Raw genomic sequence first — 16,245 nt, 5'->3', positions numbered from 1 at the left:
TAGAAGTAGCTGGTAGGGGCTCAAGACGAATAGACAGACGGGCGAGCAGAGCAACCCCTCTTATAACTTAACTGACCTGACTACCGAGAAAGGTGCACCACGACCGGAAGGCGGAAGATTTGGACTTTAGTTTGAGGTTTTCCGAGATAGCGTGTGTTCTTCCGGAGGCTAGACCAGGACTTCCTACCATAGGGCCCTGCGTTATATGGTGATCGATAACTACTGTACATCGGATCGTGTATCCCATCCTACCGAAACGTGCGGGGTGAGCTTGACTTGGCCAACTTCCCCTCAATACCCCGGAAAAGGCGGTATCCCTCGTTACTAGTCAGACATTTAATTCAAAGTGGGCACGATCAAATACCACGGTGACAACATTCAATATCAGGCTAATTGCGCTTGTATAACATTGTATGTGATTAGCAACCGTACAGAAACAAGATCATATCCGGTAAAAACAGGCACATACTTGTCTAGGTATTGGAGATAAGTTTGTATAATTATGTTTAAGAGTGCAAGCTCTGCTACGTAGCAGAGTGACTAGACTCTAGAATTAAAGTATCTATAAAAGAGGCCATCGTCGTGATGTTGTTATCCGCGTGACCAAAACTATGCAGCCAACGAGACTCAACTGAAACCTCTGTCGTTCCCCTCCCTGACGGTTGTAGTTCAATATTCTGTATAACTGGCATTTCATTCTTCTTGTTATGTCGCTGATGTACTTTCGGCGGCTCAGTTACCGTGTCGTGACTCCACGATAGCTCCAAGTCACTTCTAGACTCGGACTTCTTCTGTTCCACCTGAACGGTCACCTCTTGGAATACAACAATGCCACCGTTTAGGAATGATTGTTGATGTGAGGTGTAATGGCGCTCAGGGGGGTAGACATCCACTGTGTCGCTTGATGGGAGGCGCTCGTTGTGGGCTTCGCTGCTCTCCGCGGGACATAGGTTTATTGTTGAGGAAGATCGTGTAGAGTCCTTTGACGAGGCTCTAAGTCTCATTATTGGGGCCCGGGGCTTCTTCCCCTTTGAGTTGATTGATCCTTCGGAGCGTTTTAGTCGGCGGAGTGTTGATAGAGGCCCAGAAGTGAGCTCGTTATTAGCCCGGCTTGCGGGCATCGTTGAAGGATCAAAGTCCTGGTGTAGAACCCGCACAAACTCCTGTCGAGACTGTTCCAAGACCTGTCGCATACCAAAGAAGTTGAGGGGGACCCATTGGCAGTTGGGACCGGCTGAGATGACAGGATGCGATATCTTGAGTCTCAATGCCATGATGACTGTCTCCTCTGCGTCACCTCCGTCGATTCCGTAGGGAAGTCGTAGTATAGTAGGACTAAGCACCGCGTCATGAAATAAAGGTTCCTGCACCCATTCATGTAGTGAGTGAATGGCATTGGAAAGATAGTGGGCAAACAATTCTTCATCAGGAGATCTCGGAGACGCGCCCGGAGTCCTCAGCCGTTGAACAACCTCAGGAATTCGAAACCCACTTAGTCCTTGTACCATTCTGACTTGCGTCTCGTCTATAGTGCTTAGCGGCAGAGGTGTCAAGGGAAGTAAATCGCGAGCACCCTTTTGCACCAGGACGTGATGATTGTTAAGCCCGCGATCCTGAAGTGCGAATAGGCCAAGATGAACCCCAGGCTTAATACGGCATTGTTGTGAGATAAAAGTCTTCATGTCGCGTAGCTTGAGTTCGAACTCGCTGGACTGGATCTGCATCTGCAAATGGTTCCTCGCATCGTTGCATACCTGAACAGGGTCGACGAATCGATACCCAGCCGTCTCAAGTCGTTTCACCTCATCATCTGATGTAAGACGACGGACTAGAAACATGAGTGCTCCTCGTCCGTCGATTTCACTCTCAAGCTCAATCCCAACTCCCTTCTCCAGGTGGCTTTCTCCTGTAGTCGTCGATTCCTTGCGTAGTATCTCGCTCGTGTCGGGAATTCGATTGTCGCGATGCTTCTCGAGGGCTTGTAGGTAGGCAGGGTTCGCGACTGATCGTTTGGGTATAATTTCGTCCCATAGAATACCCATCGTCGTGATAGATTCGTCGAGACGATCGCTGAGCTTGGAGGCGGCAACGCAGAATAGCTCGCGGAAGATGACTGAATATCCATGAATAAGCTCTCCATCGTCGTTGATAAGCTGAATTCCTTTTGTCGGATCTTTATGGTGGCTTTTGTGCGGTAGCTGTCGTAGATGTTGCTTCATGCCATTTATCAATCCCGATATTCCAGTCCAATTCCGAGAAGCCTGAAACATCCAGTGGAACTGAGGATGGGCAGTGTTGAATTTGTCGTCGGTATTCTATGAAAGGGAGATTGATGTTAGTAGCTGAGTTTGTGATGTAGACCTAGGAAATGATATCTTCATAAGTGTATAATCATCTTACCTCTCCAATAAAGAAATCGGTGACAACAGTGTTTGGGAAGACTCCGTTGCTATCGACGAGAAGACATCCGTCTTTATTGAAGACAACCGCCGCTAGCTCAATCTGCTGAGCACGAAGGGCTGCATCTCTTAAAGTGCGGGCTCGTAGGATAGCCGATCCAGCAATGATAATGCAGGCACTGAAAGACTATCAGAAGTCAGTAAATCGGCCTGGACCAGACGCCTGAGACCTACTAAGCAAATAACTGCCACCGCGGTTGCAGTGCGTGATCCTCGTTCCAGTTTCTTCAGATGAAGCAGTCTATACTGAGTACCAACCGAGGCACACCAGTGCATACTGGATACCGCGCCAGCAAGGATGATGGCAGAAATAGTTCGCTTCCACCAACTACTCGCCGAGAGCGACTGGAAGATAAAGAACATGGCCAACGCAACAGTGCTCGCAGCGACAGCAATAATAGCAGCACCCACGATATATGCCGGTTCGTAGATGCACTGATAGTTTCTGATGGAAGCGTTGGCCAAATAGTGCATGCCGCAGATGGCACAGCCGCAAAGGATACCGGCAGTTATCACTCTCCACCAGGCGATTCGATTCGAGATGCCGATCGCGTAGAATGCGGCGAGGAGGACAAGAACAGGCATGCAGAAGGAGAGTACTGTCATGCCACTGGAGTACACAATCTGCATCTCTGTCTCGCCCTCAGCAAGCGTGAGTGCGATATTGCCAATGAAGTGCTGCACCACAGGCAATACTGATTAATAGTGTACAAGGCGAGGCAAGCTAAAACTCACCATGCACCAAATGGCGATACCGCCCATGGTGATTGCGGACGAACATAGTATCAGACTAATGCATCTGTATTAGCAAACCCTCTTGGCAGTGTCTTTGGCTTGGCGCAGGTAGCATACTGATTCGAAATTCCGTTAAACCATGATCTACGATTGATCAATTCGAGCGTCGAAGCAGCCCCCACCAAGCTGATGAGGTAGCTGAGCGCGAGGTAACCCGCATTGTACGCCTTTGGGACAATATGGCCCTGATATTGCTCGAGAAGGCCCTCGACAGTCATTTTTCGCTTATCGCAGCTGCGCAACAAGAGAAAGAGTTGAAGGGGATCAAGTCAAGAACAATGGATACATGGCAAACTTTTTGCGGACGGAGCCAGGGAATACAGATCGACAGATCTTAATACTCGAAGCGTCGAGACACAAGGGGGGTCGCATGGGGCGTTTCATAAACGGACGCGTTAGTCCTCGTAGGGATTTTAAACTTTCAGAGAGTCATGAGCTTGCAGATAGCATGAAAGCATAAATCCGATAGGGGGGAGGGGAGGCCCATACGCTCCGTAGAGGCGACCAATGCTTGAGGAGGGGCTTGAAACCCGGCACTTGGGCGTTTGCTTCCTATTGCTTGGTGGCATTAGTCAGGTATGGGGTAGTGCTGACGGGGACAAGGATCTACTCGGGGTACTCATCCCGTCTGCAGGATTAGAAAAGTTAGTTGCTTTGCAGGCTTGGTTCATCCCACTCTGAAAGTGATATAATTTCAACCCTTGCTCAAACCGTATACGCACAGGCAGGCGCTGGAAAAAGCAACAGCGGGATGTTAGCCTCACTTAGTGGTTAGTGCTGACCTAGGTCCGGGAGCAGGCGCACTAAAATATAGCATATCTAACCTGTGCGATGGGATGAACAGAATGTAGACAATGGGGAAGCGCCTCGATAAAACACGTCAGGTTTGAACAATTGTAAAAACAGCGTCTGTAACACTAGGCGACATAAACCCACGAAACCCAGATCTTCAATGCATGCCGTCAGTTCCGTCCAGGCCTTTGGGACAGCTTAGCGCGGCAGAAGAGATGATGTACCTATATCACCTCCAGGGGTCTCGGCCTATAGACCGGGTCGAGAACGGCTTTAGCAAACCTCGGATTTAGGAGCCCGGGTTTGTTGATAACAGCAGAAACTCTATCTCTTATGGCGTAGAGTGCATTCGCTTGCAAAGTTAATAAATCCTCTGCGGTTGATGACGGATTTGCACAGGGCTTAGGTTGAAGACTGGTTGTAGATCTGGCGGCCGCCATGGTGAAAAGCATTCCTACCGCATCCAGAACACACAGACCCTTGGCCCAAACAGCCACTGAAGCCACTAGTCTATGGATTTAGTGCACTCGGGGAACAGGCGGGGATCAGCCCGGGGCCATTCCAGCGCCCAGATCTTTGAGTTGAGGCGGCGCACTAAAACGGCCACTGGACTGGTCGGTCCAAATGTGTCACGCTGCAGGGTGGTTGATACGATCCTGATTCATGAGTGCAGAGCTTTGTAATGCATACATAAAACTTTGGATTGAGACTGTCTGGTTCAGAATGTTGCGATTGGTTCGTCTAATAACGCATCGTTATTTGTCAGTTCAATGGCCATAGAGCAATGCCTCGTATTATAGCTAGTATACTTTGCTATACTAGTGACTGGGTGATCTTATCTATTTGTTTCCCTATGACTTCTCGCTCATGATATGTTTAACGCCCTGCGAAATGTCATATCGCACTCATGCACAAATGCCGCCAGTTGTCCCCGGACTCAATTGAGGTTACCGCAGACACTGGAACTTAACGTCACTACACCCTATGTTGTAGTAAAGATTTTTTAGGATTTCGGAACCTTTTTAGGAGCTCAGGTGCCATATACGTAGCTAGCTTCTGTGGCCACTGCTTTGAGTTTGTGCAGAGTCCGCGCGTCTCGGGATGGAGTGCAGAGTCGGGGCCGAAGACGCGGCGCACGGACAGCGGCACGTTATGGGTCGGGACGGAAACTTGGCTTCCGTTCATAGCTGGCGATATCCCATATCTAGCCTTGAGCGACTTCACGGGTTGGTTTCAAAGAATCTCGTATCGCCGGTACATATGGCCAAAGCGATGAGCATAACATAAATAACCCGAGGCTATACTGTCCTGTGTAATTATCTGAAAGGCGTTGCCATGCAGCAAGCCCTGTGACCGAGCTGCCGAGTTGTCTTTTACAGAACCTTGCCTTCTTATCAGATCTTTCTACCCGCTTCTCCTAGTGTAAGAAATGAAAAGTACGATCCCTGGAGCTATTACAAGCCTGCTTGGAGCAATCCGCACCACCGAATTGGTCAGCAGAGTTATTGGTGTACGCTCCTGTCTCCCTCCCCTATCAGTTAAGCGGTTCAGTACCTTTGGAGGCATCGCCGAGGATGTTTCCATCAAGCAGCCGGAGTCGTGCAAATTATTTAGGGACACTCGCTGGTCAGAGTATTGTATCGCCCTCGCTAATGAGTATTTGACATCACCGTGCGGGATATCGAACAGGTTCAGCGTCGTGATCTCACGATCAATGGTGAGAAAGATATGTCGATTTCAACCTAGGACACGATCAGGTAAGGCTCCTAGCTCCGAGCTTCTTCTGTATTCGGATGACGATCACTGCGCGATGGGACATATACACGAGCGGTTTGGATTCGGTTCTTCTCTAAATAAAAATGATGCCATTTCCTTGAGCTCCAGGGTAGCTTACCAATTTGGGCTATAAATAGAGCGAGGGGCTGTAGAGGGGCTGCGCATTGGCAGACAAATGCAAATTGAAGATCAGGCAGACTCCGATAATTGTCGGCAAACAGCCAATAGAAATGTTTAAAAATTGTTAGTGCACCATGATTGTGGATACTTTAGGGGCTTAGTCACCTATCGTCCACGCCTAATTAGGCAGAGTTGACAGTGCATAAAATCGTTGTGCATTGTAGTGCTTACGCTGCTGCCTCGAAGGATTCCGATCGGTGACAGAATCACTGCCTAGAAGATGCCGATCAATTGATTCGCTGTCTGTTTGAGAATATCGAGTGGATATGGTGGAAAATGACACGCATGCCATAGCCCTGCTTCCTTCGAGATGATATATATCATCAAGGCAGTGCATCTCAACGCCATTTTCAGTATAAGTATTCATGCATGCCCAATCTTCTAAATAATCCTGCAATCTGTATCCCATCATAACATACAACTATTACACCACTGAATCAAAATACAGCCCAACATGACAGCCATCAACTCAGCGGCAGTCTTCCATTCCACCAGAGACTTCCTCCTCTTCTCAGCAGCCGTTGGTCTCCCCCTCAACTTCGTCCGCTTCTGCATCATGGTCCGACCCACCGCCTTCTTCACATTCATCCTCCTCGTCTTCTCCGCCGTCTTCGGCTTCACCATGAAGCGCCTCCATCGTCAAGGCGCGCATCTCAAAGCAACATTCGCCACGCCCATCACCGATCCGCTGAACTGCCTCATCGCCGATGTGCTCATGGGCATTCTGTCGCTCTTGACGCTTAGTTTCACTTGGACGCATAACAGGTGGCAGGATACTGGGGAGACTTTCTTGGTGGCTTACTCGTCGACGCCGCTGATGTTTAACATGTTTCTTCATTTTTATCTGGCGCTGCTTGTGTTGCTTAGGACTAGTCAGATGAAGGATATTGTGAAGGAGCTCGTGGGAGATCTTGTATCGGGCTCGCCTCAGCCTTGTCCGCATTGTCATGGTCGACAGGAGTTTCACGATGGTCATGATGAGGAACAGCCGCTGGTGACGCCTCCTGCTGGAGACCATGAGGATACGCATGAGGGCGGCGCAGGTCCTTCGACTGTCTGGAGCCGATAAACTCAGCTTCATCTCTAAGGCTAAATTCTTTTAGAAAGATTGCTCGTACTATATCAAGTTGTATCCTACTTGGGCAATCTCTTACTCTTTATTACTGGTGGGGATGATTTGGAAGAGGGAAAGTGGTATCGTGATATCTATGTAGCCTCACCAGAATACCAAGAACCATTAGTCTACTCGATTGTTCTCCTTCAAAGTAACCACAGTTATTGAGGCTGCGTGTTTTGTCTCCCTGCCGATCCGATCCTAGACGCTTCAAATCATAGTATCGGTCAGTGACTAATTTGCAGGCAGTTGCGCAGCTGTTGTCACCCATCCATAGATAGACCAATTCTTCTCCTCATTCCTCCATTCTTTAACCCAGGTGTACCCAGCCTTCTCCAAGACACGCTTACTCGCCATATTCTCTTTAATAGTCTCCGCAGCACATCTCTCCGTGATAGCACCATTCACACTGGCCACTATCTCCTCCTCACTCAACGTAGTCCTATCCACAGCGATAGAACACTCAACCCGCGGTAGCCCCCACCAAATCTTCATAAACGCCACCAGAAACTCGGTCGCATAGCCCTTGCCCCAAGCTTCCTTGCGAAATGCGTATCCAATCGCCGGCCAGCCAAGCTCACACTCTCGTCTATACGTGCCACCAGCTCCGATAACCTCACCAGTTTCAACGAGACTGATCACGTAGTACAAGTTGGTTTCGTCGTGCGGCGGTAGTCTTTGCGCAGCCCATTTCTGCGTTTCCTCGAGATTCTTATCTGGAGCGCCTTGTGCTGTCCACATCATGACCTCTTTCTGGGCGCGCATGGGGAAAAGGTCATTGGCAGCATCTTCATAGAACGGCCTGAGAACAAGACGTTTAGTTCTTACAGTCGGGCGCTCCTTGAATGGTGGGTATGGTAGTTTCGTAAGAGTGGTTTTGATTTGTATAAAATCTGGTTTCTCAAGTTGATTTACTGTCATCTTGACAAGACTTTGCAATCGAAGTATATATACCACGCAATACTGAGAGCCTAAATGGCAGCGGCCGGGTAGACGCACGACTAAAGATAAGGAGAAAGGAAGCCCTCAAGAGCGACGGTATGGCTTTATTGTTTTTATCCTCCAGAGCATTTAAAAAGTCAGAGTTAAGTACTTATACTCGTTAATGGCTGTTTTCTTTGCTGAACTTGACTCATCGTCAATATCGCGCAGCAAGACTCACAGCATTTGAGTTAGCCGACATCGGCACCGTGGCTAAAGGTCTAGGTAGACTAGACTAAAGGTAGCAGGTTTGACAGCCACTAGCGCTTCGTGATCCACTGCATAATTCCAAGAAGGGTTATATTCGAGCGAGAATGATGTTCTGAGCCAAATAATACTCAGGTAAGCCAGAGGGTCTGTTTCGCCTTGCTCGTAACTTCACCATCCATAACACCGTCGCAATAAGCCTCACCGATATAAGAGAACCCCCCAAGCTCGCTCAAGCCTTCAACAGGACGTAGCACAAAAGGAATTCGCCCGCCACAAAAGACAGCAACGACATCACCAGTTCTACCCTCCATAGGACCCATCCCCAAATATCCCATTCTTGTGACGAATGGTCGCTTGCCCTGCATCTTCCTCATACTCTCACGATAATTATGCTTCGTCTCTGCGCCTCGATGTTCCTCCTCCCACTGCAAGCACTTATCCGAAACGTCTTCTCCCACAGCTGCCAGTCGAGTCATCTCACCAAACAATTCCAGCTCTTGAAGGAATTGTTTGTGAAACGTTGCTATTTCCGGTTCAGCTCTTTGTTTATCCCCTTCCCACGTCCAGTAGATGTCTCCGATAGGCACACGCCACCGAGCCTCTTCTTTTCGAATTAGGGTTCGTCCGTTGAGGGCTTTCTCCATGGACTTTTGCCACAACTCATCAATCTGGGCCATATAGCCAAGATATCTCTCATAGTCCCAGCTCATGTCCATCCAACCGTCACCTTCAGCAACTTCCTCAATCACATCAATATTATAGCCTCGAAGTCCTAAAATATCCGAGGTGTCATTGGGGTGTTGCACAACCTCAACAACACTATCCTGACCGGAGGCGGCAAATAGATGCATATCAATACGTTCATTAAGAGTGTAGAACGAACGACTGAGGTTAGATCGCCAGTCCGGAACCCACGATGGTAGGTGTGAAAGCTCATCGAGCTTTGGAAACTGAGAGTAGCACAGCAGGTCCACCCGTCCACTCTTCTCAATCAACGTGCGCGCCGTTTGCGTCAGGATAAGTTCTGTGCTTCTTTCATAGTCCGGCTGGATCCCAAGCTTCTCAGTGTCTGCAGCTAGACCAAGAAGTGCAAAGATGCGGTCACGATGCACAGTCGCATTCGTCTCAAGCTCAACGAATAGTCTGCGCAACAACATGTACAGCTCGTCGTCCTTATGCTTCTGATGACGTGAGCGACAACCAAATAGCCGTGCTGTTGGTTCAGAGGATACTTCGGACAGTCTCTCCAGAGGCATCTCAGGCGGTTGAAGCTGCTCGTAGTCGCCCTGTGGCATGTTGCCTATTGCGGTTTGAAGCAGCAGTACCGCGAATTTGACGAAGTCCACGGGTATCGTTTTGGAACCGCACACGAAGATGGTATCGGGGCACAAACAAAATTCTTGGATGATCCAGACTCGTGAGAAGTACGGTCTCTCGAACCACCTCTTCAACGTCATTTCCTTTAGCAACGGAGCAAATACCTCAACAGTACTGGTCAACAAGCCTTGGTAGCTCACAGCAGTCTCATCAGAGGGGTCCCTGCTTCTTCCCAGTGCTGATATGAGGTGGTAACTCTGTGGGTTCAAATAGCTCTCCAGTCCAAACTGCCGAGCTCGTTGCCCAATGTCTTGCCATGCTCCCATCAATTCGTTGGAGCCATCTTGAGCTGGCCCAAGCCATACTAGCACTTGTGTCGCAGACGAGTAGATACTCCCCATCATCGCGACTTGCTGACCTTTTTCTTTATTGTCTGCCTGGTTAATGCAGATCTGATCGATCCATAGCGTGATAACCTCATCTTGTTTGCGGAAATGACGCAGTGCGGTCTCCAGCGACTCCGTGATGGGTATAAAAGTCTCTTTATCATCATTCAAGTTTGATATCTGAATCGATTGAGTTTTGTCGCCTAAACCCCAAACATACGAGAGAGCGATATAGGGTGATGGGCTTTCAATGGAGGTCGTGTAAAGACGGCCGATCAGACGGTCATCTACCAAACCATGTGAAGGGTAGAGGTCTAGCAGCCGGATCTCGGTTGATGCCGTTCTCAGTCCCACCGCGCCATAATCGAAAGCTTGGAATTGGCTCATGGCGAGCTTCGATTGAGTTTGATAGATCATCAAGGTCAGCACAGATGTTGAGGCGGGGTACTGACCTCACAGTACAGCACGCGTCAATAGCGTCAACGCCACGCTGACAAGGTGAGACAGAGACACTTGCCGCGCCCATTCGCAGCCAATTGATATCATGGTCAAGTTCCACGTCTCGTAAAGCGCCGTCTAACGATACTTCCCCTGCCAGCGTCATTTTGTTGAGATATTGCGCTTCTTCATGGATATGTTTAATAGGATAGCAGCACAGCGCTAAATCTTGAAAGGGCTTGCGATCGGCGGTGAGATTGCAGCTGAAGCTGAGACATGCATCAATTAGCTTGAATAGTCGTGACTATCATGTTGATCTGATAATCGAAGTGGAATTAATCGCCGTTTTCGAGTGAAAGAAGTCTAGTTAATTACGTTAGCTGCATGATTGCCATCTTGACATACGTCAGCGTAAAAAACGGCAAACACACAATTTGACTATAAATTCTCACTACTGGCTCCTCATTCTCCAATCCATCATTCACTCATCCACTCCCATTCTCAACATATTCATTACACAGTATTATCACTCATCTCAAGATGTCCGACCCAGGCAGCCAAATCCGCATCCAAGACAGCAAGGAGAGGCTCCAGCAGGCGTACAACTACGCTGTCAGCGCCAAAGAAAGCGCCGAGTCCGATTTCCAGCAAGCGCAAGATGCTGGAATCGCCGACGGCCAGGACTTCAGACAATGGGCCCCTGCAAATGTAGGTCTCCGCAAGCCTTTTCCAAAGAAAACGTGTCACTGACCAAAAGATAGGCACCTGCCTGGAGCGCAGCCCTAAATACTTACCAAGGCGCAAAGGCTGCATACGACGCGGCACTTCAAAATGGAGACAACGAAGCTTTCCAAGCTTGGAATCAGAAGTATAGAGAGGCAGTGTTGGGAGACAACCCTGCAAGGCCCAACTACGAGGCTCTTGTCGAGCCTTGATTTATAGAATTCATATATCAATATCACGGTGCTATTCCTGATAGTTAAAGACCTGTACTCACTGTGAAGGCACAATCATCTAGCTTAGACTTGCGCTCTCAACGTAAGTGATGAAGGCTGGTATACTTCTTCAGGTCAAAATTTCCGGCGGCCGTGATACTCCCATTTCTTGGCCATCCTTTAGCCACCAACATCTCGGATATTAACCCTCTCAGATTTCGGTCTCCTCAAATCCTCATCTATGTCCAGCTTCATCCTTTCCGCAAGTTGCAGCCAGCGATTTTCCTCTCCACGGCGCCACGTGGAAAGATCTCTCTGACATAGAAGCTCTAGGAAGACATCCCGCGGTATCTTTGAGTAGTCGACCTTGAAACTCTCCTTGAATCTCTTATAATCTGTCGAGATATCCAGAAGCGCATAAATAATGTCTTGCTCCCTCGTGCACTAAAAATCTACGCGGACACATACAGATATCCACCGATGCAGGCTGTTGATCTCGATGGAGCGGAACAACCGGCCCATCGAGTGCTGGTTCGCTGGGCTTTGGGAAAAGTCATTGCTGAACGTGTCGTTGTGGCAGTTGAGATTGGCTGGGGATCTCTCAAACTTGGTGTCGGAGATGGATTCGTGGCCGCACCAAATCACGTAGCTCTTTGCGAGGTACAGTTCCTGTATGATCCAGACTCGGCGCCAATAAAAGAGGGAAAGCAAGGCTTCTAGCTCTCGTGAGTCTGGTTCTGGGGTTATGTCGAACCTCATGAGATACATCACCAAATTACTATCATCGTCTCTGGCTGGGCCGAGCCATGATATGACACCGATAGCTTCTGTGAACATCTCGCCCATCATGGCGACTTGCTGGCTCTTTTCTTGCACCTCTGACTGGTTGATACATATTGCATCGTCCATAGCCGTAGGTCTTCAGGGCCTCGAAGAGGTTCATGCGGATTTGAACTTGGCGACCATCGATAGTGATAAAAACATCATTCTTGCTTTCGTCTTCCCATTCATATGATAGAGCATGGTATTCTGCTCCATCTCGTATCTCAGGTCAGAGAGTGCATACAATAGGATCATTACCTCTTCCATACTCGAGGGTAAGTATGCAAATCTTGGTCGTTGGCACAAGCGAGCTATAGTCAATAGCAAGAGCCTTCTCCGCCATTTTTGGGGATATTCAGAACTATACAACAGTCAGTAAGCCGCAGTCAGCCGGAGGAGGCTAAGTTGATGCCTGAAATGCATTAATGCCTTATACTGCCTTGAGCAGTAAGCATTAGCGGATCTCGGCTTCCTGACCAGAGACCGAGTTATCTCAGCTAATGCCAAGCAATTCTACAGCCCTATTAAGCTCTAGAAATGCATAGTGGTAAATAGAATTTATAGTAATCACTTAGGTCTGATCTAAAACAATCAAAGTTTTCTATTTCATAAATTCTTGCTAGTGCTTTTATTCTTCCAGCTTACCACTACCCCAACGAAATATATACATCAATAACTCTAATTAAGCATATTCTTTGATCACACTCACAGGTTCTACATACTCCCCAAGAGGCTTGTAGACAACATCATCATAGCCAAATGCCTTTGGTCCTCCAATCTCAATACCAGAAGCTGTTCTGGTCCACTGCGGCGAGCACGTAATGCCCAGGACAGTCACTCTATAACCGTACTTGAACTCTGGAACACCCAGTGCTTTACCTGATCCGTTATCTAAAACAGCAATAAGATCAGGGACAGAAGCAATGATCTTGGTTTCAGAGCCGTCAGCAGTGGTATGCTCAGCAAAAATATTCTCGTTCTTGAATGGGATTCGCAGTGTCCCTCCGGATACTACAGGTGTCATTCGCTCCGATTCGCCATCGTCTTGGTCATCGAATGCTTCAATGCGTAGAGCGCCATGAGAGTGCCCCTTGTATAGTCGTCTCTCGACTTCAACAATCTTGCCTCGAAACAATACTCTAGCTGACTTCAATCCACCAGCCTCTTCTACAATCGACTCTGCAACTGTAGAGAGCTGGTTACTGTAAACACTACGTGCAATGCATCTGCCTATCCTCCAAGCAAGAGAGCAGGTATTAAGCACGCCGTATCTCCGCACGTTCTCGGTAGTGGTGGGTTTGGCAGCCATACCGACTCGGCTTCCCATTTCGGAACATGACGCTCTCAATGCTCTGTCAACAATCTCGTCGTCTGGTGCTCGAGTCATGATGATACTCTTACCGTCGCCAGAGTCAATCGCACAAGGAACGAGTTCTAGTGGCTTATGTACCGCGAGTGTAGTTTGCCAGTAGGTAGGATATGCTCGGCCCATCCAGTCACCGTCAATTACAGGCGCGTTGAAGAATCGTGAGGAACCAACAAGCATCGGTTCCATACCATTGGCACCACCAATTTCCAGTCCCATGACAGCGTCGATACTCTTATGGCCGAGATACTCCATGAGAACATTGAATGCTTCCACTGTCTCGGTGGACTGTAATCGCTCTACCGACACGGCAGGAGATCCCATGTGCCCGCCCCAGTAGATAAGAGCATCGTCTTTGAGGGAAGACTGGTCGACAATGCGAATAGTGTGCCCTTTTCGTAGAATATCCCGCAGTTGGATGAAGCTAGGAGCTGGAGTTCCACCACCAGCGCAGCCCAGTACATAGCATCCGTCAGCCAGCCAAGCCAGATCTGTTTCATTGAGCATCCATTCAGGGACTCCCTCATCGCTGACCTTGATGGTAGGAGTGTACGTGAAAGGATCAACAGGAATATCTTCGGTAGTCTTGACAGCTCGATTCTTTCGTCCTTCAGGTTCGTCACTGGCTTCGTCGTCATCATCTGCAGCATCGAGCTCCAACTCTGATACATAACCTCTGAAGTCGACATCTCCCACTGCTTTAACGATGGTTCGAACTTGATGTGACACATATTGCAGCGGGATACTCTCTACGTTTGCCATGGTGATACTTTCAGGTATCGCACCAGCTTGAATAGCTCGCTCGACGGCCATCGTCTTTGCACGCTCAAGAGCCTGTGACTCTGTCTGATGGGCTGTGCTCTGAACGATATCGACGTCGCCGCTGACGCGAGAGATTGCAGCGCCAATGGCGTTCGCAACATCGTGGAATGGGGGGAGGATGACCTTTGAGGCCCCTGAGATATCTTCTGGCGCAAGCACGGCCCCTCCTCCTACTAGAAGGACGGGCAGCGGATCAGCGGAGGTCTTGATGACATCGACAGCTCCGTCAAGTAGAGTCTTGATACAGGCTTTTGCAGATTGGACAAACTCGGGTTCCAGTCCAGACAGCCTGCTCTTATCGCCCATACCTGCTCTTCCCAGGGAAACAGCGATATCAGATGCCGTGCATGTATTGCCACCGAAAACAAGAGCTTCTTCAACAAGGTAGTGACCAACTGACTCAGGACCAACCTTGACCTTCCCATCAACGCTGCGCACTAGTGAACCTCCGCCAAGTCCAACGGAGTGCAGATGAGGCATTGAATAATTCACTCTTACTCCAGCGACTGTGACATATGCGGAAGCTTGTCTTGGGAGTCCGCTTGGTAGGATCACGCCAATGTCAGCTGTGGTTCCACCAATATCCACGACGATGGCCGAAGAGTTGCCCCCAGCATCGATACCAGCCAAGTAAGCGGCACCTCTCATCGAGTTGGTGGCTCCCGATGCAAAAGTCTTGATTGGTATCCTGGCTGCTGCAGTCGCATCAAGAGTGGTCCCGTCGTTCTGAGTAATAAACAGTGGGCATGTCAGGTTAAGCTTCTTCTTGGCTTGATTGAACCTCCTCATTGTTTTCCGAGCATATTGAAGGATAGCAGCATTGAGGATACTGGCGTTTTCGCGCTCTAGGAAGCCAATATTGGCCACCTCATGAGAACACACGACATCAATTCCTGGAATTTCTCGTAGGATGATGTCTTTGACACGGCTCTCTTGCTTGAATACCTCGTCAATAGGAGAAAACACGCCGGCGATCACAACCGCCTTAAGGTTCTCTGCCTTGATCTTTTCGCATTCGGCCACCACTTGGGCTTCTTTGATGGGTGCTTCTTGAGACCCATCGATATGCAAGCCTCCATCGATGATGCCGCAATATCCCTTGATGATGGCTGCCAGATCGGGCGGGAAGTCTGAGAAAGGAGGTACTTCTCGGAGGAACGAACGTGACAGTCTCAAAACACCGACCTTTTGGAGTCGCCGGGCATCTCTCTCCACGACCGCATTGATAAAGTGTGTTGTGCCGACTGTGATGCTCGCAATCCGCTGGGGAACTATGCTGCCAGACTCAATGACAGCTCTTACAGCAGTCTCGATTCCAGCAGTCGCGTCGGGCGTGGTGGGGGTTTTCTTGAAGGCGATGACTCCACGTTGAGCATCGCCTTGTGCAGCCAGGGCGACGTCTATGGCGACGGCGTCGGTATTGGTGCCGCCGACGTCGACTCCTATACGTACAGCTTTACTTAGAGTCATGATGGGCAGGGCTGGAGCTCGAAATCTGAAATCTATAGAGCAATTTCTTGACAACAAAGTTATAAGTAACAATATCCAACGCTTTACTCATATAACGGAGCTTCTCTCGCACCATTGCTGGAGAAGTGGAGCATGCGGACGGTTAGCTTACATCGCGAGGTTACATGCATCTGCGGGGTTTCTACCAGGATATCTCTCGTATCTCAAGATAACGTTGCGGGGTTAACTCAGACAAACATTTCTGAAGTGTCTTGTTTGCTTGAACGGTGCAATTGTCCCGAGCAAGTGGTTCCCCTATCTTCGGTCAACTTTGGTCGGGATGGAACAATCCGAGTGTGTTGATCATCGTCAATTATCAGGCTAACTGCCGCGGCATCTCCGA

At 49.0% G+C, this 16,245-nt stretch overlaps 6 protein-coding genes across 6 annotated transcripts; 2 read left to right on the top strand and 4 right to left on the bottom strand.

The window, feature by feature from the left end:
- Window positions 1–524: 524 nt before the first annotated feature.
- FSUBG_9277 (signaling ykoW) lies at window positions 525–3,221 on the bottom strand (the record flags this gene model as incomplete). The annotated part of the gene is made up of 4 exons (XM_036687772.1): window positions 525–2,315; window positions 2,401–2,586; window positions 2,634–3,137; window positions 3,195–3,221. The coding sequence occupies 4 exons, from the start codon at window positions 3,219–3,221 to the stop codon at window positions 525–527; spliced, it is 2,508 nt and encodes an 835-aa protein (XP_036535226.1).
- A 3,235-nt stretch (window positions 3,222–6,456) lies between these two features.
- Window positions 6,457–7,071, top strand: FSUBG_9276 (uncharacterized protein; the record flags this gene model as incomplete). The annotated part of the gene is made up of 1 exon (XM_036687771.1): window positions 6,457–7,071. The coding sequence occupies one exon, from the start codon at window positions 6,457–6,459 to the stop codon at window positions 7,069–7,071; it is 615 nt and encodes a 204-aa protein (XP_036535225.1).
- Window positions 7,072–7,350: 279 nt separating this feature from the next.
- Window positions 7,351–8,037, bottom strand: FSUBG_9275 (uncharacterized protein; the record flags this gene model as incomplete). The annotated part of the gene is made up of 1 exon (XM_036687770.1): window positions 7,351–8,037. One exon carries the CDS (start codon window positions 8,035–8,037, stop codon window positions 7,351–7,353), a length of 687 nt encoding a protein of 228 aa, XP_036535224.1.
- Window positions 8,038–8,435: 398 nt separating this feature from the next.
- FSUBG_9274 (heterokaryon incompatibility 6 OR allele) lies at window positions 8,436–10,397 on the bottom strand (the record flags this gene model as incomplete). The annotated part of the gene is made up of 1 exon (XM_036687769.1): window positions 8,436–10,397. The coding sequence occupies one exon, from the start codon at window positions 10,395–10,397 to the stop codon at window positions 8,436–8,438; it is 1,962 nt and encodes a 653-aa protein (XP_036535223.1).
- A 591-nt stretch (window positions 10,398–10,988) lies between these two features.
- FSUBG_9273 (uncharacterized protein) lies at window positions 10,989–11,383 on the top strand (the record flags this gene model as incomplete). The annotated part of the gene is made up of 2 exons (XM_036687768.1): window positions 10,989–11,156; window positions 11,210–11,383. The coding sequence occupies 2 exons, from the start codon at window positions 10,989–10,991 to the stop codon at window positions 11,381–11,383; spliced, it is 342 nt and encodes a 113-aa protein (XP_036535222.1).
- A 180-nt stretch (window positions 11,384–11,563) lies between these two features.
- On the bottom strand, window positions 11,564–15,863 carry FSUBG_9272 (d-amino acid hydantoin hydrolase (hydantoinase); the record flags this gene model as incomplete). Its single annotated transcript, XM_036687767.1, has 4 exons — window positions 11,564–11,778; window positions 11,848–12,265; window positions 12,475–12,516; window positions 12,915–15,863. 4 exons carry the CDS (start codon window positions 15,861–15,863, stop codon window positions 11,564–11,566), a joined length of 3,624 nt encoding a protein of 1,207 aa, XP_036535221.1.
- Window positions 15,864–16,245: the final 382 nt, after the last annotated feature.

The sequence above is a fragment of the Fusarium subglutinans genome (genome assembly GCF_013396075.1).
Source record: "Fusarium subglutinans strain NRRL 66333 chromosome Unknown NRRL66333_c0000140, whole genome shotgun sequence".
NCBI classification, from domain to species: domain Eukaryota; kingdom Fungi; phylum Ascomycota; class Sordariomycetes; order Hypocreales; family Nectriaceae; genus Fusarium; species Fusarium subglutinans.
This window is presented reverse-complemented; position numbering and strand designations above follow the sequence as displayed.